The 22663-nt window shown below is 40.9% G+C and overlaps 2 protein-coding genes across 8 annotated transcripts in view; one reads left to right on the top strand and one right to left on the bottom strand.

Moving 5' to 3' along the window:
• LOC149107152 (dual specificity tyrosine-phosphorylation-regulated kinase 2-like) overlaps nt 1-22663 on the top strand; it is a 112524-nt gene that overhangs the window by 86137 nt on the left and 3724 nt on the right. For 2 of the 7 annotated variants that reach the window (XM_089296531.1, XM_089296532.1), the window contains 15 exons: nt 5419-5469; nt 11984-12060; nt 12981-13055; nt 14906-14974; nt 15326-15403; nt 15525-15545; nt 15940-15978; nt 17758-17786; nt 18421-18473; nt 18772-18833; nt 19400-19456; nt 19699-19764; nt 20501-20557; nt 21119-21209; nt 22192-22296. In XM_089296531.1, coding sequence (XP_089152657.1) covers nt 13023-13055; nt 14906-14974; nt 15326-15403; nt 15525-15545; nt 15940-15978; nt 17758-17786; nt 18421-18473; nt 18772-18833; nt 19400-19456; nt 19699-19764; nt 20501-20557; nt 21119-21209; nt 22192-22296 — 760 coding nt within the window. In that variant the 5' untranslated portion in view covers nt 5419-5469; nt 11984-12060; nt 12981-13022. Of the gene's footprint in view, nt 1-2605; nt 2823-4152; nt 4284-5418; nt 5470-11983; nt 12061-12980; nt 13056-14905; nt 14975-15325; nt 15404-15524; nt 15546-15939; nt 15979-17757; nt 17787-18420; nt 18474-18771; nt 18834-19399; nt 19457-19698; nt 19765-20500; nt 20558-21118; nt 21210-22191; nt 22297-22663 lie in introns of those variants that run through there. The other 5 variants (XM_089296529.1, XM_089296527.1, XM_089296526.1 and 2 more) reach the window with 5 other exon arrangements.
• On the bottom strand, nt 5576-10986 carry LOC110053782 (uncharacterized). The gene is made up of 2 exons (XM_089296544.1): nt 10247-10986; nt 5576-7464 (listed from the first exon to the last, which is right to left on the bottom strand). The coding sequence occupies exons 1-2, from the start codon at nt 10656-10658 to the stop codon at nt 6434-6436; spliced, it is 1443 nt and encodes a 480-aa protein (XP_089152670.1). The 5' UTR covers nt 10659-10986; the 3' UTR covers nt 5576-6433.

The raw sequence follows: 22663 nt of genomic DNA, 5'->3' as shown, positions 1-22663 counted from the left end.
AGAAATTTCAAATCACACAGATTAAATAATAATGTAATTTGGGATAATCGGTATTGACATAAATCAATATTTTGCCGACACGGAACAGAGAACTCATGCGAGCCTAGTACGCGAAGGCTTATGGTTAGTGCGTTTGTAAAAAGAGAGGTCGAGAAACTTGTGACATTCTACGGTCAGCCTTGCCACTAGCACTTTCGCATAAGGTTTATTTTTATTGTGTAAATAAAGGTAATCTAACGGCTCCGCCCCGAGGTTATATACCATTTTGACCGAAAAAGGTACCTCGTTCGTAAAACTTTCATTGAAAAAAGGTAGCCCCTTCACATACCTACTTACGAACACTGTATTATAACTGCTGTAACTGGTCTTCTTACCATATTTTCATGTAGTTCTTTTATATAATGATACACAGCCATAAGGAGTGTATGTGCGAAATATTTTATTAAGGATCCTCTAAAATATTAATACCTAAATGACAGACTTCCCAACCCTTCAATATACCTCAACTCATGAAATTCCTACCCTTCTATATCCCTGAAGCCCGAAAAAGGTAACCCTTTCGGGCGAAGCCTCCTCGCAGAGGCCATTATAGGGAGTCCTCCGCGGGCATAAAAAAACGCAGCTTTATTTCTACGGTTAGGCCTACCACGTCACAAAACGGAGCTTTTCGAAAACGCTCTTCAACCCGGAGGAATTTGAAAACGCCGGTTTTGCGTTTCAGTTTCGACGAAAAACATTTGAAAACGGAGCTCTTCGAAATCGACGATGGCACGATAATCACGTGCTTTGGGGGTTTGGGAAGTAGTAGCGGGGGGTGGATGTTTTTCTGCATTAACACATTCCTACTACAGCCTTCCTTACTTTTTCCATACTTTTACCACATATGCAAACTAAATGTAGATAGGAGATTCTCGTCCTATTTCGAATTTCCCAAGCCTGACTTGTCATATCCGAATAACATATAATGAACTACAGTGGAACCTCGACAGGGGCGTAGCTTCTTTTCCATATATTTTACTATTACTAGGGCGAGGAATGTCTTTCATTATACCGAGGACTTCGTCATACAGAGGTTCGTTAAATCCAGGTTCCACTGTATATTGCAGCGTTTAAGAAGACAACAACTTCATTTCTTTTTATATTTCTGGACCTAATGCATAGGTTTGTCATTTCTTTATTGGAGCATTCTCGTAAAGCTCACTCACTTGTTCTTCCATTTGCTTTACAAGAGTGAACGCAGGTGCTAGAAAACCATCAGAAAACCCAAAATATCCTGTCGGTTCGTTTTCAGCAACGTTTCAGTGAACAGTTACCCGATAATAAGCTCGTATATCCTTCCCCAAAACACGTAAATAGCGACTGGGTACGAGTCTTTGTCCGCACCAACCGCATTCATTCAAGCATTCTCTTTTAGAAGTCTTTTCGCACGTGGTTAAAAGTTCGATCACAAACTTCTTAAAATGTTTCTTGTGAAGTACTCTCTTCGCTGTTTGCTAAACTAGTCAAAGAATATAGCAATTCTTCAAGCTACGTTACTAGATAACCTTAAGACATCCGTAACCTTAAAATGTAAAATTACTGTTGAGTTTTCCCGTGTCTATCAACGACCCATTTGAAATACAAGGGAACACTAAAGAATACAAGGGAATACATACACAAGGGAATACAAGAGAATACAGGGGAATACAGGGGAATACAAGAGAATACAAGGGGTTCTTTTCAAAATTTCCGACGACTACCCCCATCATTTTTATATTATCATTTAGGGGTTTTGTAAAAACTGCCTTCTTGAAAATGTTTAGGTAGGGAGCGCCTACAGATTCAGAGATTACATTCCAGAGCACTCAACCCACGGGATCATCAAAAATGCTAAAGGGGAGACATGCCTCGAAGGACAAAACATATATTTAACAGAAAGTACACATGTACATGTACTGGCGGAGGGTCAGACAAATGAAAATACCTTTATGAGGGAGCAGGGGTATATATAATGTTTGCAGTTTTAACATACGAAAATAAGTCTTTTTCATATATACTAGTTAAAAGTACACAGACCTGTTTGATCAATCTCATACACTGTAAGACCCAGCAAGCTTGCTGTTAAAGGCGGTTATTTCTCACTTGAGTCAGTTTATGCACTAGGATGAATGAATTATTTTGGATGATATGTTCAAACTGCTAGGAATTACAAACCCTTTCAACTGATTCCTGGTACAGTCAGGCTTTGAGTACTGACAATTTATGCTATTATTATATAGCTAGCTCCGCGAGCAGGCAAGATGAATCAAAACCTGCGCTGTGATTGGCGAGCAAGATAGCTCCATCTTGCCCGCTCGGGACTACCCGCCGTGTCCCGCAAGAAAAATTTCCCCGAAAGCCATATAATAAATCGTTTATTGACCAAGCTTGTTCGGTCAAGATGGCTGGATATTGGCCTCGTTCTTTTTTTGGAGTTTATGGTCCTCGACTCCGTCTCGGTCCATAAACTCGCAAAAAAAGAACCTGGCCGATATCCATCTTGACCTCACACTTGGTCAATAACCCACTGCAGCTCTCCTGCAGCTCCTCGAAAACAAGTGCATGCAGACACAACATGCTCTCTACACAAAGTAGATAGAACTCACTGAGGGGAGATCTTGTAACTGTTGTAAAAATGGCGGCAAGACTGCACGAGCTGAAAACTTTCACCATAAGTTTTTTCTATTTGATCGGTCGACTTGTGTTGCTCTCTTAACACAAGCAGGTCATACTCCTGAAGGATGCCAACTCTTAATTGAAATGCTGAAACTGGATGGAGCATTTGCTCCAGTTTCGACGCAAAGGTTAGTTTTGTTTACGTGTATGAGAATTAGATCGAAAAAGAGTTTACTCTCTGAGTGGCATTGGTAGCCAAAGCTGTGCTGTTGAAAAGATTACCCGCAGTTGCAGTTTTGATTTATCTAATTGAGTGATCATTGCACGTTACCTAAAAGTGTAAAATCAGCATAGAGATCAGCACAGTGCGTCACCTGATCGACTGAAAGATGAGTAACGCACTGTAGTAACTGGTAATAATTTCACTGAGTGGACAGGGGCGCAATTTCAAGGAGTAATTTGTCGAGTGATTTTAAATTATCTATGTCAACTCTCTCAGATTATCCGGGAGTCTTCCGTACCGGTCACCAGATCTCCTGGATGAGGATAATCTTTCAGAAAGGCTATTCTCAATATGGACATACTTGTCTTTATTTTTGGCCAATTTTTGGCAGTGCCGGGGGATATTTAACATTTTTTTTGGCTACGTTTATATTTGTCCGAGCTGCCCTCACTGATCACGTTTAATTCAGAACTTTGTGAGACTGGATTTTGGATTTGATTCTTGTTTCTTATTCAGAATTTCCACTGCTGCGCTATTATTTATTTATTTTTAAATGCAGCTCGAAGTGCATGAATTTTATTGGCTTTAAATGTAAAATGAAATAGATGTATGGACTGCTTATATGGTGGGGTTTAATACTTGGATTAAATATAGTAACTACCAAGGTTATAATTACCCAACCAGCAGCCATCCACTTGGCAGTATTCTTATGCACTGTATAGAAATATATATCAAATATATATATTGTTCAAGTGTCCGTCGATAGTTGACCAAGTGTTCACCTTTCTCTGTAGATGCAAGGCATTCATTTCTACATTTGATATATCTTATTAGATGTTTTGATATGTAGTATCGCCGTATATTTTATTTACAAGTTGTGCCATATGTTGACGAGCCTGTAGGGCGAGTCAAAATACAAGCAAGGAGTAAAAATATACAGTGTTACTACATATTAAAACATCTAATAAGAGATTTATTATCTAACTGCTGTAGTCAATAAATTTATCAGTGAAAGAGGGAGAGTGTGACATTTTGGCACATGCACGCCGACCTGTCAGGCAAACAGGTTTTCTACTGTACAAATAAGTGTACAATATGGCTGTATATATGTACTGTTATTTGGACGGTCTTCGCTGCAGTTGGATAATAATCTGTTTTATTTTACACCATTAGGCCACTAAAACTATACCCGAACTGTGGAAATCTGAGTTACATGCACATACAGTTCTGTTTTGTATGTAAAGGTTACAGTTTGCCAAATTGTGACAATGTTTTCATTAATTTTGTTCATGTAGGGGTACTGGCTACTGCAGACCAAGTGTTTCCCCTCCCACAAGGTTTGTTTCTGCTCAACTTTCGGGTGGACTTAAAATCCTATACAAACACCTTGGAGACATGAAGAACTTAGCTCCTCATAAAAAACATGGTGAGATAAAAATAGTCATAATCAATACTGCTTTCCTAATGATACGACATGTAATTACTGTAAAATTTTACTCTAGTATACAGTAGCGTACTTTTCATGACAGTCCCTTTCATGTTCGCGGAATAAGAGATGGAGAAATGCAACCTTGTTGAAGCAAGTTGGAAATGTAACAGGATTGGAAAACGGAGGGGGGGGGAAATGAAAAGTAGGATAGTGTGTACTTTGTGTAGAAGCAAGTGAGAAAGAGAGACAACATGTTGCAGCTCCCAACAGCCAAAGGATTCTTATGCAAATTGTGTGGTTCCAGAAAATATCCATACTCCCCCCACAGAAGGGATTGGAATTTCCTGGGGGGTGGGGGGTTCTATGAGACCAAAAAATTTAAAGAAATGTATGAAGCTTAACTGGAATTTCCAGAGGGGTGGGGAGGTGTTAGAAAAAATCCCTTCCATGGGGGAGGTAAGGATATTTTCTGGAACTACATGTACACATTGGGCTTAAATAGGATGAAGACCCTCTTAGTAAGGGACTTGTGCAAATACAGTGGAACCCCATTAATACGGACACCAAAGGGACATGATAAAGTGTCCGCATTATCCGGGTGTCCGTATTAAGCGGGCTAATTTAAAAGAAAATATATCAGCTTTTTAGTTGTCGGGACAAAGAAAACTGTCCGTTATAAGCGGGTGTCCGTATTAAGCAGGTGTCCGTAGAGTGGGGTTTCACTGTACTCCTACATGTAACTTCAATTTGGTAGGGGCATACTACAATGGAACACTGTTACTCCAGTCACTGACAGGCCACAAAAATCTGGCTGTATTAATTAACAGGTTGGCCGTATTATCAGCCTAGAGGGTTCTTTAAATAGTAATAGGAAATAACTTCAGGACTGAGCTTTTGTTCCTGGAGGCAAGAATCTAGATTGACTGTGATATTGAGGTGATCATGTTATGGGTTCCCAATTCACTGTAAGGCAGGGTTCTTGTACTCTATTTGGAATGGAGTTTATTATACTGTACAACTGCAGAAGTTGTCATGCCAGAAGGAGTCATACTGCAAGTTGACTGTGGTTGCTTGGAATGTGCAGTTATGCCATTTGATATTTCTTTTCTTTTCTTTTTTTTTTTTTTCATAGTACAAGGATCTCAGACAGATCCAGAGGGAAAATTCCAACCATGTTATCCAAGTATGTTGTCCTTAATACTAGAATAAACAAAAAATATCTTGGGCCATGTCTTGGTCCACCCAAAAAAAGAACTTGTAAGCATGAACGGCCAATATCCAGCTAATGATAATTAAACTCATCGCAAATAGATGAGCTTGGGAACTGGTGCCTTAAAGGTTAGCGGGGTGCCAAAGCCATAAGCCGCTAGGAGGTATCCATGGCAACCCTGGAAAGCAGGAACCACCCAATGAGCGTCCGCTAACCGGCACCGTCACACTGAAAGAAATTCAGTGGAATCTACTTACCTGGAGAATACTTACCCTGACCAAGAACAAAACGGGAGGGAGGAGAGGGTGCAAGAATCCGCAATGATTCGCGAGCAAAGCAGTGCAACTGATCCGCAACAATCAGCAGAATACACTACAACACTATTATGCAATGAACCATAAACCCCTGCAAAACCCCTGAAGGCCGCCCCACAGGTCACGTACTCCCAAACGCGGAAACCGCTGGCTGCATAAGCTCATATTTAACTTGCCTAAATGATATTAGCTGGATGGGCACACTAGCTAGTTGCATTAGCTCGAGTTTAACCTTGCCTAAATGATATTTAGCCACATTTAAACTCATCGCAAATAGATGAGCTTGGGAACTGGTGCCTTAAAGGTTAGCGGGGTGCCAAAGCCATAAGCCGCTAGGAGGTATCCATGGCAACCCTGGAAAGCAGGAACCACCCAGATGAAACCCTTCTCCTGGTGCTTGGAGAAAGGAGGGACCCAGGGACAGGGTGACATGGTACCTCCGATCCCCCCAAACCTACCCCCAAGCACCACTCAGCTGGTATAAAGGGCAAATGCAAAATAAACACATACCTAGGAAGCTAGCCACGGTGGACTGCAAGTCCAAAAGAAAGACCCAGGAACATCATGCTCCAGCAACCAGAGATAAGCTCCAAAGGGCGTTCCAGGTAGCGCAAATGCTTTCCTCAAGCCAATTTTTTAGAGAGGGCAGCTAAGGCATCCGACGGGGTCCTAATGTAGAGCTGATAGGCATTGCTTGACCAGCGGCCCATGGACTGAATCAAATGATCTGGTACTCCATTGCGAGCAGCGACAGTAGCAGCCCCTATACGAAAGCTATGGCTCGAGAAGTTACCAGGAATCCTGGCGGAGACCATGATCTGCCGAAGCCAATCCGTCAACACAGAACGTGAGAGGGGCTGACCACTCTGGAACAAAAACAGGGGGCCTGGAGCATCACCCCTGAGCGCAAGGTAAGTCATAAGAGCATGCACTGCACACAATGGATGCCTACCAACGCCGATGTGAATGAGACAGCCCTTCCGAAACGGATCAGTCTTGGAACCTTTAATCTTAATGCGCATGCATGATGGGGCTGAAGGTGAATCCACCGCAACATCCTGAACTCCCAAGTGCAGAGATGACGAGAAGCTAGACAGGTTGGGAACAGTGAACTCGGACGCGCGAAGGAAGCCAAAATATCCCAATGAACAAGCTGCCCAGAACATGCAATGGTCCGGGAGGCAAAGGTCAAGAGACCGCCAAATAACCAACATCAGGTCATCAGTAATGGGAAGTCGCGAAGAAGAAGGAGAGCCTTGACAGCGCTTGATTCCACGTACAACCCGTTGAAGACGAAGGCAATTCATAAGTGGGTCAGGGAACCCTTGTTCAATATGAAGGGCTCTAACCCCAGACAGATACACCTTGATAGATGAGTGCTGAATAGTTCTCGCAAGAAACGTGACAAAGAGGCAAAGTGTCCATTCGTCTGCTGGGCACGGGGACCCAGAAGGATGTAACTTGCCAAGCTGACGGCAAAAGGAAATGAACTTTGATTGTGCTGAAGTGTATGAACGGCGTGTCGAGGGGGCGAGCCCTTGAGACAGAAAGGAAAAGCACTGTTGCTCTAGGGCAGAGAAGTCAAGTCCGCCAGAAGCTCCGGCGGGATCCATGTAGGGTGAAGCTGTGCATCCGGGACCAACTGCCTGAAGTCCTGCCAACGAAAGCGAGACAAAGCATCAGCTATCTGATTGTTAACCCCAGGTACATGTTGGGCAGAAAAGGAAAAACTATGATGAGCGGCTGCCAGAAGCAGGCTGCGCAGTAATCGCATCAAACACGGTACTTTAGAAGTCCTGGAATTCAAAACATGGACGACAGCATCGTTGTCTGAACGGAAAAGGACATGCTTCTTGCACCACATGTGTCCCCAAACATGAGCAGCGATGACAACTGGAAAGAGCTCCTTATAAGCAATGGACTGCTGTTGTTGAGAAGGAGCCCAGGAACCAGCAAACCAAAGGCCCTTGAAGTATGCTCCATAACCAATTGATCCAGCTGCATCAGAAGCCACCTCGACGTCTGCCTCTGGCAATAAACCTGGGAACAGCCAAAAGCTAACACCGTGCCAATCTGACAAGAATTGGTGCCACCACAGGAGGTCCAAGTGAAATTCCCTGTTAAGGCGAACCGGGTGATCCCTTTTGCGAAAGCAGCATAACAGGTCGATCATGCGACGCAAGAAGGTTCTCCCAGGCCAGACCACTTTTGCCGCATGATGCAGATGGCCAATGAGAGATTCTAACTCCTGCCTATTGCACCATTTTCGAGAAAGCCAAGAAGTAATGAGATCTCGCAAAGCGGACAATTTCTCGGCGGGGAGACGAGCGATTTGATTAACGGAATCCAGCTCAATACCTAGGACCACGAGCACAGTTGAGGGGCCCACACACTTGCCGGGGTGAAGTGGCAAGCCCAAACGTCTGCATACTGACACTGCAATACTCAAGTTGTGCGCACACTGAGATGACTCCGGAGGGCCAGCAGTGATGAAGTCGTCAAGGTAGTGCAGCAGGTCTGGAATCTGGTAAGAATGCACGAGGATCCACTCAACCATGTCTGCTATCGCATTGAAGATGAAAGGAGCTGATCGAAGGCCAAAGGGGAGAGCCAGATCCACATAGTATTGATTACGCCACTTCATCCCCAGCAAATAACGGTCAGATGGATGAACAGGAACATTGCGGTAAGCAGCCTCGACATCGAACTTAGCCATGAGGGCCCCCGTTCCCAGCCGAGACACTAGGCGAATAATTTGATCCACAGTTATGTAGTGGAGGGTAAACTCATCTGGGTTGATCCCATCATTGACACTAGCCCCCCCTGGGGAAGACAAGTCCACAATGAGGCGCCACTTTCCTGGTTGGCCCTTCTTTGGAATAACACCAAAGCTACTGACTTGGAGGTTGGGGAAGGGGGGGGAATCAAACGGGCCAGCCACCCTTCCCAACGACACCTCATTGGCTAAATAGTCGTCAATGACAGACTGATGCTGGTGCGCAGATGGTTTGTTTTTCTTAGCCGCCTTAAGCTTTTGGGCCGGGCAGAAGCCCAATTTGAACCCGTGACGGATTCCATCCAATACAAAATGAACCTGCTGTTGATGGGGATGGAGCCGCAACTCCCAGGCAAACTGCTCCGCCTGCAGAGGAGTGACTGCTGAAACTGGGGGGAGAGGAACTAGGGAAGGAACACAAATAGAACAGGAGTCAATACCTGGCCCCATAATATCTAACCCCAACCCAAACCCCCTAATTGATGCACAACCTGGTAAACAACAAATGCCACGAAAATAAAACTGAAGCGACTAGATTTAATTCAAGCACAAAAGGTCAAAAAAAACAAAAACAAAACAAAAAAAAAAACAAAAAAAAAAATACAAGTGGTAAATATGCCCTCCTAAAACGAACGAACAACAACATAGAGTGGTGGGAAATAACAAACATAACGCGGCAAATGACAAACAACCAATCTGATAGTGTCTATTCGCACCTAAACCTGCAGCTAGAAGTCCTCCACCCTAACAGCAAAGTCAAAACAGTATGGGAGGGCCTAATGACAACTATTAAAGTCTGCTACTTCAATCGCTTAGCGCCTGGACTTGCTGCTCGAGCGAGAAGGAGAAGAGTCAGCTTGCCGTTTGGGAGAAGCTCGGGACTGGCTTGGTGGCTCGCCAGGGCAAGCTCCAACGCGGTGCGGACCAAAGCAGCTGGAGCATTTGTGTGCAAAACGGCATGATGACGAAGGAGCAACACAACGGCCTCGGTTCCACGATTTGCAAATAATGTGGGAAGACGTAGCTCCATGTGGCTCCGTGGATTCATCTGACAATTCACGGCCAGGACGGACAGAGGCCCCAGCCGCGTGGAAATTAAACAACTGGACATTTATGGCCGACCAGTCCGTCAAGTTCGTTGCGGCAGCATGTTCGCGGAAGGCCCGATCATACGCCAACCAAACCCGACCGGCGAACTGGCGATATGTGCAGAGAATCAAAAGCTGGTATTGCAGCAAATCCCTCCACCGCTGAGGGAAGTGGGACGACAAAATGAGGCTGTACACTGAGAAAGCCTCCAGCCAACTCGATATATCCTCAATGCGCCGTTTAGGTTTTTTAGGTGTCGAAGTTAGCACCAACCGACCGTCGAGCAGCAACTGAGGCTCGGACTCAGTTGAAACTATGTTAACCGAAAGCAGCTCGTTCAGCTCTACAAACTTCCCAGCCACAATCTGGCTTACGAGCTTCGCTGGAATGGGCGAAAACCCAGGGCCAACCACGAAAGCCTGATGCAGTATAGGCGACTGGGCCGGCGAAGAAACACCGCCGAGAGCGAGCGACGCGGTCCCAATAGCGGAATTGGACGAAGAAGTTGCGAGTGCGGGTATTGGCGAGGCAAACGTAGAAACAAAAGAAGGCACAACAAAATTGGGCCTACCTTGCGCCGTAGCGCTCGCAGCGACCGCCGAAACTGGCGGAAAGCCAACGCCAGAGGCTGCCAGGGCTGAGACTTGAGCATCTAGCTGGCCAGAAGATAGAGACGATGGAGGAACGCCCCCAGGCATGGCCGCCTCCGGCACACTCGTGGATGAAGAAACTGGAGGCGTCAATGGCAAATTTGAAGCTTGCTCGGCCGCGAGGGCTTGCTTGACCGCATTGATAACCGATGCCAAGAAAGCGGGAGAAGGCTGATCAGCAGGCTGAGCTTGAGACGTCGAAGGAACGACCGGCGTCTGTGAAGTTGATGGAGGGAGATTTGCATCATTGGGACGTGGTTGAGTCGTCTCAGCAACAGAAACAATGGCATCGAAGGCCGCCGCTTGACTGTTACGGGTTGACCTGGCCGTCATTATTGTATAAACAATGATAGACAACAGCTCTTGAAAGAGAACAAAGGCAACGAAGAGGCAAGAATCCGCAATGATTCGCGAGCAAAGCAGTGCAACTGATCCGCAACAATCAGCAGAATACACTACAACACTATTATGCAATGAACCATAAACCCCTGCAAAACCCCTGAAGGCCGCCCCACAGGTCACGTACTCCCAAACGCGGAAACCGCTGGCTGCATAAGCTCATATTTAACTTGCCTAAATGATATTAGCTGGATGGGCACACTAGCTAGTTGCATTAGCTCGAGTTTAACCTTGCCTAAATGATATTTAGCCACATTTAAATTAACTAAAGCCAATTCATGAATACACAATAATTTATTTTTCAGTACAGTTGTATGCACCTCAAACATTTCTTACGAAATAAGTAAAGTATTAAGTAATTCTTTCTTTAACATGACCACTTTGCTTAGCTTAAAAGTTACTTTACAGGAAGCCCACTCTTAAAATACCATAAATGCACATTAGTTAATAAACAAGTAAACAAAAGAAAATGCAAACGAGTTAAAATGTAAGTACATAAATTTTAAAAATAATTATTTACAATAAAAGATATAAAAATATAACATTGTCAATAATATGACACTGCCTAAATATTAAATATTTAGTTTTTTGGCTTTATGCAACATTTGTCATTCTAAAGGCATTTTGTTTTCAATGGTCCATAAACTACATTGTGGCCGCAACCTTAAGAATAAGTACATGAAGTAAGGTAAAGTCTGCATATGAGCCTAGTGGCCAATCAGGCCGGCGCTTATCCCAGTTTCTATAGCATGAAGCAACTGGGAGTATTTCTACTCCCCCCTATAAACCTGGGTGGAGAGAGGCACTGTGAGAGTTAAGTGTCTTGCCCAAGAACACAACGTAATGTCCCCGGCCAGGGCTTGAACCCAGACTGCTCAATCTGGAGACGAGAGCACTAACCATGAGGCCACCTCGCCTTCCACAAGTATAGTACATAACAACCAGTGTACATAATTGTATATGCTTTAATTATTGATGAACTCTAATCTTAATTAGCTTCATTTTCATACCTAGCAATAGGAAGGAATTCATTTACTAAGGATTCATGACTGTATAACTTGACTGAACAGTTGGACATACTCTTGCAACTATCTTAAGGTCCCAATAAAATAATGTATTTTTGATTCCAGACTGATAAAGACCTTACACTAGTGTATTGCTCACTTCAATCTAGAATTGTGATGATCCTTTGAGCAGTTGAAATTGTTAATGGCTGCTTCTCACAAGTCGTACATTGTATTTCTGTGTGGTTTTGTTAGTTCCTTTGCTTGCTGGAAGGTACAAATTTGTTCGAGTTATTGGACAAGGACAATCTTCAATCCTGGTTGCTGCAGAGGTGAGGAAATAATAAGCAGCTTCATCCTTGTTTACTGTTCAACCTGTACATGTAGTATGCAATACAATATGAAAAAAGTGTCCACATTTGATAATTGCTGAAAATTGTAAATTCATCAGGTACTGTACATACATTATGTGCTCTGAGTTTTATCATAATAAATATTCTTTCTCTTTTTCAACTTGCAATACTTCAAGAACAAAACAGGTATTTAAGTGTCCTTTTGAAGCCTTTTACATGAAATTATTAAATTAATTTTGACCACCCAGAAATTTTCTAGTTTAAAAGCCCAGACCAGAAATCCTGTCAATATTACACCCTTGGGAAGAGCTATAAAAAAATGTCACTGATTACGGACAGTTTGCACAATCAAGTTCCTTTTACTTGTAAGTGCATTTATGTATATTATAAAATTATCGCATGAAGCCTTCTCTACACAACATTGGTAAACAATAACTAATTAGTATTAACATCAGCAGCGACCACCCTATAGCATGATTTATTATTTTACAATTATATGGCTAGCTCCGTGAGCAGTAAACGGAATTCATCCTGCACTGTGATTGGCTACCTGAGCGGGCAATTCAAGATTGCACTGTCTTGCCTGCTCAGGATTTCCTGCTGTGTCCCACAAGCAAATAGTCTCCTTTTTTCCATATTAATAATAAATCCTTTACTTGCCAAGCTTGTTCAGTCACGATGGCTGGATATTGGCCTCTTTTTTGCATGTTTTTGGACCTCAACTCCATCTCAGTCCATAAACATGCAAAAATAAAGAACTTGGCCAATATCCAGCCATCTTGACCTCACACTTGGTAAATAACCCTTTTATCTAATTGTAATTTCTCAGTTATAACATGTTAGGTTGTCTGTGTTATATTCTGCTTGTAGCTAAAAATTTTTTTTTTTTTCTCAGAAAGGATACTTTCCATCCTGATAAGAAGTCAGTTGCAGTGAAAATCATGCATCTGGATTATTCAAGACTTGGAGCTCAGGTTTGTGTTATTTCACCAGTTTTTACATGTACACTTGCAAAGTTTACTCGACTTTGTACCATGCCATGCAGCCAAACACAATGTGGGAAAGCAGTTGTATATTTAGCTCTTATTAACCGAGCTTAGTCAGTCTGTATGGGAGAATCTTGACCGAGGTCGTGAGTACAGACTGACCGCAGTGAGGTCTGTACACATGACCAAGGTCAAGATTCTCCCATACAGACTGACTAAGCCTGGTTAATAAGATGTTTATTATATGGCAAGCAAGAGAAATTTAATTTATTTAGTGTAACTGGTTTGTACTAGCCGACATTTTGCTTGCAAACGGCGATGAGCTGAACTTAATTCTGCCAAAGTCTGCTTGTTGTCTTTACTTTTCTTTTCTTTTCTTATCAGACTTTTTGGCATTGCCATAAATAAATATTGTTAGAAGAAAATAGTCAACATTTTTGCATTAAAGTTTGCAACTTTTTCACAGCGAAACATTACCGGTCTAGATGCCGGTCTCTTGCATGGGTACATAAAGTAAAATTAAAACATAGTTATGCTATGCTCTCTCGTGGTATACCATGGAATATGAATTCTACTTGTCACTTGTACAATGTATTTTCTTGGTTTACACACTCATCTAAAGGCTTGTGTGTACACCAAGAAAATACATGTACAAGTGACTCATGGGATATTCTATGGTATGCGACTCAAAAACATTGCATACATGTAACTTAACTATGTACATGTATCTTCATAATTATTGTTATGAGAGCCAAATAGGTACGGTACTGCTCAAAAGTAAGTTACCACCTCTTGTCACATTGCGTAAGATGCATCTCGTTTGTTTTTTGTTGTTTCTCTCGAGATGCGTCTTGTCTCTCTCAAGAATCCCAGAATCATTAATTGTAGACCCTATTCATAAATGGCTGCTAATTTAAAATTCTTTTAAATTGGCAGCATGCATTTAAATGGGCCCAACAAACCTTGTTTGAGAGTAAAAGTTCTTTTGAATTACATGTATCAACTCAAAAACGAGGTTAGTTGGGCTAATTTTAACACATACAAAAGAATTTCTAACTGGCAGCCATTTATGAATAGGGTCTATGGAATACATTACTCACAAAAAAGCTGGCTTACATGTCAAAGACAGCTGCTCAATGTACACATACATACATGTACATGTAACCAAAAGTTTGAGCAAATGTGAGATACTGTATGTGACTCACTAGTAATCTCTTGGATTTCATGTGTTCTTGGACCACAGGGCATTGTAGCAGTTTTGCGATTAGTCAGCAGTTTCCTTTAGCAGTAGCGTTTTATGAAACATAGGGACTATTCTCAGAGGCTGTTTCCCTTCCCCTGTTCTTCCCACTCTTTCCACTGTTTTAGCAGTGTGATGGGTGCCTGTTTTTCTCCCCTCCACCTGGGGTTCATGACTGGGTTGCATGGATTTGCCAGCCATTGGAGCAGTCTCCACCTAGGAGCTGGCTGTCAATAGTGGATGGAACTGGATGTCTCATGCACCCAACCTTTATAGAGCTTTTTTTATGTTTGCATGTACCCATATTCAAACACCTTGTACATGTACATCCATTTCTTATACATGGTGTAGATGAATTTTCTTATGTGGCTTGAATAGTTTTCTACATGATAAATTAATTTTAACGGCAGTTTCAAAAATGCCTACATCACACATGTATTCATGCATCCATGATTTTGGTCAGTTGCCCATGAAAGCAGTCAAGAATAAAATGGTGTTAACAGGACAAGCAACCTTACTTAATATTTAACATGCACATACCAAAAATCTGCTCAAATGGATTAAATTTTCTTTTAATTTTCACCTTTTTTAACTGCAGGAGGCAGATTGCATTCAGCAGCTGAATAAGGCAGATATCCTTCATGTGTCCAGAATTGTCCAGTTGTTTGTAAGTCACAAATGTACGATATTTTTGTTCCAAAACCTTTCTTTTAAGTGCAGAGGACACAACAATGACAGGGAACAGAGTGTTTTACTCTAGAATAGATGGCATTGACAGCTTTGTAGGTAAAGGAATCCAAAACAATGGTGGCGAGTTTGAGAGTGGATTCATCTCAGCCTCACTTTCAAGGTTCATGTCGTCTCAATCACATTACTTGCAAGTATATTGAGAGATGTGTTTTATGGCAGTTTGCACTGATACATGTATAGTGCGTGAATTGTACAGAAAATTGTAATTTAATATTAATTAGAAATACTTGTCACTGACTGACAAACACCAAATATTTTGGACTTTCAGAATGTTTTCAGCTTTGGGGGTCACTATTGTTTGGTGTTTGAGTTGTTACATCCAAGACCTCTCCATCAATACTTTGAGGTAAGAACTTCGCAAGCCTTTTTGTTTCAGGAACAGTTATAATGTTGCATAGTATCATAGTATCAATTATATACTATTGGAACATTGAGTGATCAAGACATTTTTGTGTTTTAATTTGCAGAAATGTCAGTTTGAAAGTGAGGTAATAAATTTGAGATTGCATGATTTAGAAAAAAAACTATAATAAATAATCTGTACATTACACATCTGTGTTATGTTAGTCGTATTTCTGTAGGCTTGTTCGTCTCATTTCTTACTCAGAAATGTAATTACAACTCATACTTGCTCCAACTCAATGAAAACTCTTTCTGTACTATTCGCTTGGAGCTTATCATGACAGTAAAGAAAGTCATTTCCAATAACCCAGGGCTTAAGTGGTTTTGCTGTTATGTTAGTGAATTCTGTCCTTCTCACTTGGGAAAATTTTTTTGAGGAAATTCAACTTATGGATTGAACTAATGTAAGAGATGAAATGACACAGTACCTCTCAGCTTGTCATAAACGTGATAAATTATTTAATTCTGTTTTACCAATAGGAGGCAAAGTTGAAAGTGATCAGAAAAATAATGTTACAAGTGAGTATTATTAATTTTACACTGTGAAGTGATAAACAGCAGTAAGATTAAGGATACTTTTATTTTAATTATCCCCCTCCCCAATATAGGAGAAAGAAAAGACTGTACAGACCTTCACTCTCCAGAATGTTTTTGGCATTCCTTGAATACCTCCTTCTTTTGAGAACCTTTGGATCTATTGTAATACTGATTGTCAATTCCATGTATCACTTTTACTGTATAAACACTAATGAAATACCAGGTGAGCTTGCTTCACACGTCAAAAAAAATACACATTTTGCTTAATGTTACAGTACATATTTAAAAGTGAAGGATGATCATTGCAGTAAATTTTCCAATTTAAGCAATTGGAAAGAAGAAGCCTGAAAAAATCAGGGCTTCAACGGGATTCGAACCCGTGACCTCCGTGATACCGGTGCGATGCTCTACCAACTGAGCTACATGAAGCCACACATAGGGAGCGAGGTCAATTTATCGAGTTCATATCTTCCCGTGAGGAGTGAAATGATGTGAAGTTTATATGAAATAATTCATATATGAACTGCGGTTGTAAATGAAAGTGAAGGATGATCATCGCAGTAAATTTTCCAATTTAAGCAATTGGAAAGAAGAAGCTTGAAAAAATCAGGGCTTCAACGGGATTCGAGCCCATGACCTCCACGATACCAGTGCGATGCTCTACCAACTGAGCTATGAAGACACATATTTCATATAAACTTCACATCTGGTTCGCTCCTGCGGTTAAAGGCGCTACTTACTTTGAAAATTAGCCCACCAGGGATCAAACGTTGTCAGATTTATTTGAACTAGAGACATGGGTCGTTGCGTCCGTGGTTACATCGTAGTCAACTGAAATTGAAATAATTACAAGATAAATTATTATTTACAACATTCTAAATCGAAGCGACAAGCGATTTCGAAACTTACAATTTGTGTTCCTGGGTGTCGGATCCCTTTGATCGCTATCTTGATGTTTTGCTCGCGACTGTTGATTGACTTGACTTCGAATGTCCGTTACATGATAAGATTTTCCTTTTAAAACATAAGTCACGTGACTTGTTTTTCCCGCCACGCGTGGTCGAGGCGATTTCGCAAGTACCGACGATAATTAATTCAATTTTTTTTTTTTTTTTTTTTTTTTTTTACACACAAATGAACATGCAAATCAACATCATTTCACTCCTCACGGGAAGATATGAACTCAATAAATTGACCTCGCTCCCAATGTGTGGCTTCATAGCTCAGTTGGTAGAGCATCGCACCGGTATCGCGGAGGTCACGGGTTCGAATCCCGTTGAAGCCCTGATTTTTTCAGGCTTCTTCTTTCGAATTGCTTAAATTGGAAAATTTACTGCGATGATCATCCTTCACTTTCATCTACAACCACAGTTCATATATGAATTATTTCATATAAACTTCACATCAGTACATATTTAATCACCCCTTTTATAGCAAAAGTGAAACATTTGGTTTGGTATTTCGTTTGTGTTTATACAGTAAAGAGAATGGTATGGTGCCTTGGAGAAATGAAATTTCTCAATATTTCAATCATTTGCTGTGCTGACTCGTGAAATATTTTTCAGCACTCAAAGATGTGAAATCTCTTATCTCCGTGCTGCCATGTCATATTCTCAGATCTTAACTGTATAGGGTATTATTACCAACATGTACTGTATACAGTATTCCTTGTATGTGTCGTGTACATATAGTTTTACATCTCAGTAAGAAGATCCTCACGCAATTTAACGCTACTGTCTCTATGTGCATGTCGTATTTCAGCTTTTACAAGCCCTTGGATTTCTAAAAAGGTGAGTTATGCCGACATTGAAATAATATTATATACAATACTGACAACTGTTCAAGTTGGCAAGTGCGAGCTAATGTTCTCATTGGCCACAACTGAATGACATGCACTTGCAGTTGTCAATGGACCTTTTTGGCGATACAGCATCCGTTTTGAATTCTATTGTTTCAAATAGCTTTAATTATGGGAGGCCCAGGGCGACAAATTAGTATTTATTTGCTCCGGTTATCATTCCATAATTATAGCTATTTACAACAATAGAATTCAAAATGGTCCATTTAGACACCTGGCTCTATGCTGTTTGTTGGCCAGAAAATTGTCTTTTTTTATGTTTTTGGTTCATAATTGAGTTACTTGAAATTGTTAGGGTTGGGTTTTGGCAGACTTTTTATCCCTTTTATTAAAATTATTGCCCTTTTGTCAGCAGAACATGTAGTTAACGTTTTGACTCTTCACTCTATATAAAATAGAGAATCTCAATCTACAAGTCTGCTGTACCTGGCAATGGAAATACAACTTGCACTAAAGCTAAATGTCAAACTTGCTTTCGTGTTAAAATGTGCTTAGCTTGCTTAGCTGCTTACATTAATTTAGAACCCATCTAACTTACATGTACAGTTGTACTCTTAATTTGACAGAGAGAATGTTATCCATGCTGACTTGAAACCAGAGAACATTCTTCTGGAAGAAGGTATTTTAAAGTAACCTTAACTTCAGAGTTTTCAATGTAATTATTACTTGGTAGGTAGTTTTTCTTGTTATTAAGCATTAAGAAACAATGTTACATTTACACACCCTTTTGTTAAGGATATTGAGGCAAAGTTGTACCTGCACACTGTGAGACTGGAGGAATACGTTTCATCCCTACAGGTTGAAGACATTGATCTCACACCTACTCATGCCTACCAACCAACTTCCTGTGCCTTAAAGCTGTGAATCTTGAGCCATAAAAGCCTTCACTGACGCAGTTTTATCTTTGTCTGTTTCAGGCAAGGAAATCAAGATAAAAGTCGTTGACTTTGGGAATGCAATACATTGGGTTCATAGAGAGGTACAGCAAACTATATTCTTGTCCACAGTTATTACTATTACCATAAAGTTCTGGGCTGGGTTTTTTGAAAGGTGGATGAGGCTCTCCACCAGATAAATCACTATCCAATGGATAACGTGGTTTGTCTTGTTAACACTTATCCCCTAAGGACAGTGATTTATCCAGTGGATAGGCATTATCCAGCCTTTGAACAACCGGGGCCAGCAAGTAAACACTTGATCCCCAAAGCACCAACTTTCCTAAATTTAAGTGATAGCAACCTTAAGCATAAAAAATAATCACTACTATAGAGCAGCACATAATTTGCTTATAATAATCTGTTCCAATGTACACTATGTTAATTTAACCTGCAACTAAGTACAGTCCTGAGGGAAACAATCTTGCTACTTGATTGTAGGTTATTAGGGGAGTCAGTGCAGTCTTATTATTTATCATATTTACCAAGCAGAATACTAATAATTATGCAATAATTATTAACACATAATTTGATGTTTTTAAGTCATGACTGTGTGATTTTAATATTTTTAACAGTTATTTAATTTCCATTTGTATTTCTTGATTTTCAGATCTCCCTGTATTATGATGAGTTTGAACTGCAAACATTACTTTACCGAGCTCCAGAGGTGACCAACTGACTTGCTGCTAATGTGAAAGACATACTTGAACATTGTGAAATTTATATAAATTGTACACATATCACATGTAGGTGACCTTCATTTTAAGATGCAATTTGACATATATTTTTTTCTAAACTATTGCCTAAAATGTTTCTTTGAAAAAATTCTGCTATTGAAGGGATATGAGGAAACAGAGGAGAGCATTCTGAAACTACATGTCTGGTAACTTGAGGTTTTATTCTTTACAGGTGATGTTTGGTGTTCCATTTGGCCCAGAAATTGACATCTGGTCTTTAGGGTGTATCCTGGCTGAGGTAAGTCTCAATTATCTTCCATTTTGTGTAGTAAATCAGCTGTAAATCAATGTAAGTGTACCAGACTTGACTTGGAATTGCTTAGACTCAATATCATTCTTTCTGAATTGCTTATGAACCAACAATTTCTTGAATTTTGAAATTTGAGAATGGATGTTTCATTTTGGATGTTTTATATCTTTCATTGTAGCATAATAATACATGCAATATTAACGTCTATTACAAATGTATATGTCTAGCTCTGTGAGCAGGCAAGATGAACCGATAAGGAAGTGGTGTGAAATATAATGTATATATCCAGTCACAGAGTGCAGGAGAAGAAACCAAAGGAGTTTATTATGGATTACTTTTGGCACTCAGTTAAAACCTGCTCTAAATTGTTAATACTAAAAAAAGCAAGCAAATTGTCCTCACAAGGATCCTTTCCCGACAAAGTCATTGTACATGTACTTTGATATGCTGCCCCACATTTTATATGCTGTATACTTACTTGCCAATGTTTGTACTGTTGGGTACATGCAAGTCCTAATATAGCTTGCGAACAGGCTCTAGTGTTATCTGACTTTTCGCTTTGGCATGCGAGCGAGTTTACGAATGACACGAGTTGCTGAATGAACGGTGAAGTAGGCGGGGGTGGGGGGGGGGGGGGGGGGCTTACAAACTAGACACAAGCCTAGTGTCTAGTTTAGCCTACAGCCTAGTCCTAATACTGACCTAATCTGGATCTGCTTTTCAGTTGTACATTGGGAAACCTTTACTTCTTGGAAGAAATAAAAATGAGATCTTGCAAGAGGTATGTGTCAGTTATGACAAGCACTTCCAAGAAAGCTTACCTGAAGGCTATCAATTGGTGTTGCTAATTTAAAACGCCAGTGATGTGAAATGAGATTCTTTGAAGGCAGTTAACATAGGGAAAGGTTTATGTTCAAGCCTAGTGGCCCATGAAGCCAGCCCTTCTCACTGGTTTAAGCTGCATGGAGAGACGAGTTCTGAGTATTTCAACTTCTCCTAGAATGGGATGGTACAGTAGTCCCATTGCAGTACTTGAAGAAAAGCATTATTTTGTTCAAGGTCTCAACAGAGATATCCTAGCAGGGTCTCGTCCCAAAATACATGGTACGCTCTTGCAGCTCCCATGCAATAAACATGAGACAACAACAAAACAAAAATTGATTGACAGTAGTTTTACATCATTAAGTCCTGCTATGGTTGATGTTAATGTTTCTCTAATAAGGTTTGACTTGATTATTGAGAAATCCAACCAGACTTTTCATGGAACCTTTGGATTTTGTTTCCATTTATCTTCATGCTGCTCATTTGTTTTAAAAAATCTTTTCGGCTTCTTTTTTGACAGGTGACCTCAATCTTTGGTCCCATGCCTAGGAATCCATTCCAGACTGGCAAGTTTTTCCAAGAATATTCAGAGTTTGTTGGTCACAATCCAGGTATGTTTGAGTAGAAAAGTGTTAACGTTAAGGCTAGTTTAAATCGGTTTAAAAGCCTAGGTGGTCTCTCGCCTCCTAGGCCAGCGTTTGACCTTAGTTTCTATTGCATGAAGTGACTAGGAACTTTAATCTTATTCAATGTACGTTACAAAAATTGGAGTCAAACGCTGGTCTGGCAGGCGGAAGGCCACTGTGGCTTCTAAACAAAGTTACATGTACTATGAAATCTTTAAAAGAAAAAAAAATTTAAAAAATTAAAACAATGAAGTGACTGGGCGTACCACCCCCCTGGATTGGATGCTACTCACACCATTGCGATTTAGTCTCTCCACAACTTTTTTTCCTTAATAATAAGTGAACCAGTTTCTTTCCCTCGTAAAAAGCGAGCGCGCAACGTACGCCCGACCGTGATGCGGGCGAAAATAAGTAACACTCATAATCATGATATTCATGATAACAATAACGATGACGATAACAATAATAAACTTTAATGGATTCATCCTCTCAAAGGTTTTTCAGAAACTATTTACGATAATAATGATTAAAAGAAAAGAATACCGTGGGGATACCCCTCCTCAAGGGGATATAACCCCCGTGGCTTTTAATTTGGTCATGTCAAAGTTGTAGGTTTTGTGCTTAATCTTGAGAACAATTACACTACTTGCCCTCGTTTTCTATGAGTGATAGTCAACTTGGCTTCGCCTCGCTGACCATTCGCTCATAGAAATCTCGTGCTCATACAGCGTAATCTAACTGTTGAGAAGAAATACGATTTTTAACCAATCTGATGCAGCGTGGATATTTTCTTTGAGCTATTTTTATATAAGTCAAAATAGTGTCCCAAGATATTAGCCAACATTTTAAGATGTCTCAAACTTGTAAAGTACATGTTCATCACAAATGGCACACGTTAAACTTGACCTGACAATTTTCAACTTTCTACCATCCTTGTTACCTGATTCATGTTTGCTATGGCTTTTAGAAGTGCATCAGCTCGTCATCGTGACTAACCTGATGAAGAGACTTCGCAACTCAAGGAATTACGCCTTTGCAAGTTTCCTGGTCGGACTGCTGCAGTACAACCCAGGTAAGTTTATTGATATTGGCCAACATTTTCTCTGCTCTGCCAAGACTAAGCACAAGTGAAAGTCTGAGTCCATGAAGATCAGAACTTTTCATTGAGATTTGCAGCTCTAGGGCAAATGTTCTACCTAGTGATAGAAGTGACCTAAAAACCACTGCCAAGACACCTTCCATACGCAACTGCTTTGCACGTCTTGACTGGTGTCGTAAAGGGCAAGAGGTGAGGGAGACTGAGAGAAACTCGAGTGCACCGAGAGAATTATGTGAAGGAAGAAGAGGAGAGAGAGGAAGATCTGCCTTTGCTCTCTCCGCCATCATGGAAACAGGACCTTTCAGTGGTGTCCTCTTTTCTCTCCTTCCCATAAACCCTC

The sequence above is a fragment of the Orbicella faveolata genome, unplaced genomic scaffold, assembly GCF_042242905.1.
Source record: "Orbicella faveolata isolate gen_17 unplaced genomic scaffold, um_ofav_v1 contig_27, whole genome shotgun sequence".
NCBI lineage: Eukaryota > Metazoa > Cnidaria > Anthozoa > Scleractinia > Merulinidae > Orbicella > Orbicella faveolata.
This window is presented reverse-complemented; position numbering and strand designations above follow the sequence as displayed.

What these genes read in the sequence shown, in the direction of transcription:
- LOC110053782 (XM_089296544.1), bottom strand. Translation starts at nt 10,658, where the DNA reads ATGACGGCCAGGTCAACCCGTAACAGTCAAGCGGCGGCCTTCGATGCC. An exon ending in TGCGAGCGCTACGGCGCAAG is followed by an intron (nt 7,465 to 10,246) that starts GTAGGCCCAATT and finishes TTTCGTTGGCAG; the next exon opens with GACTTCAGGCAGTTGGTCCC.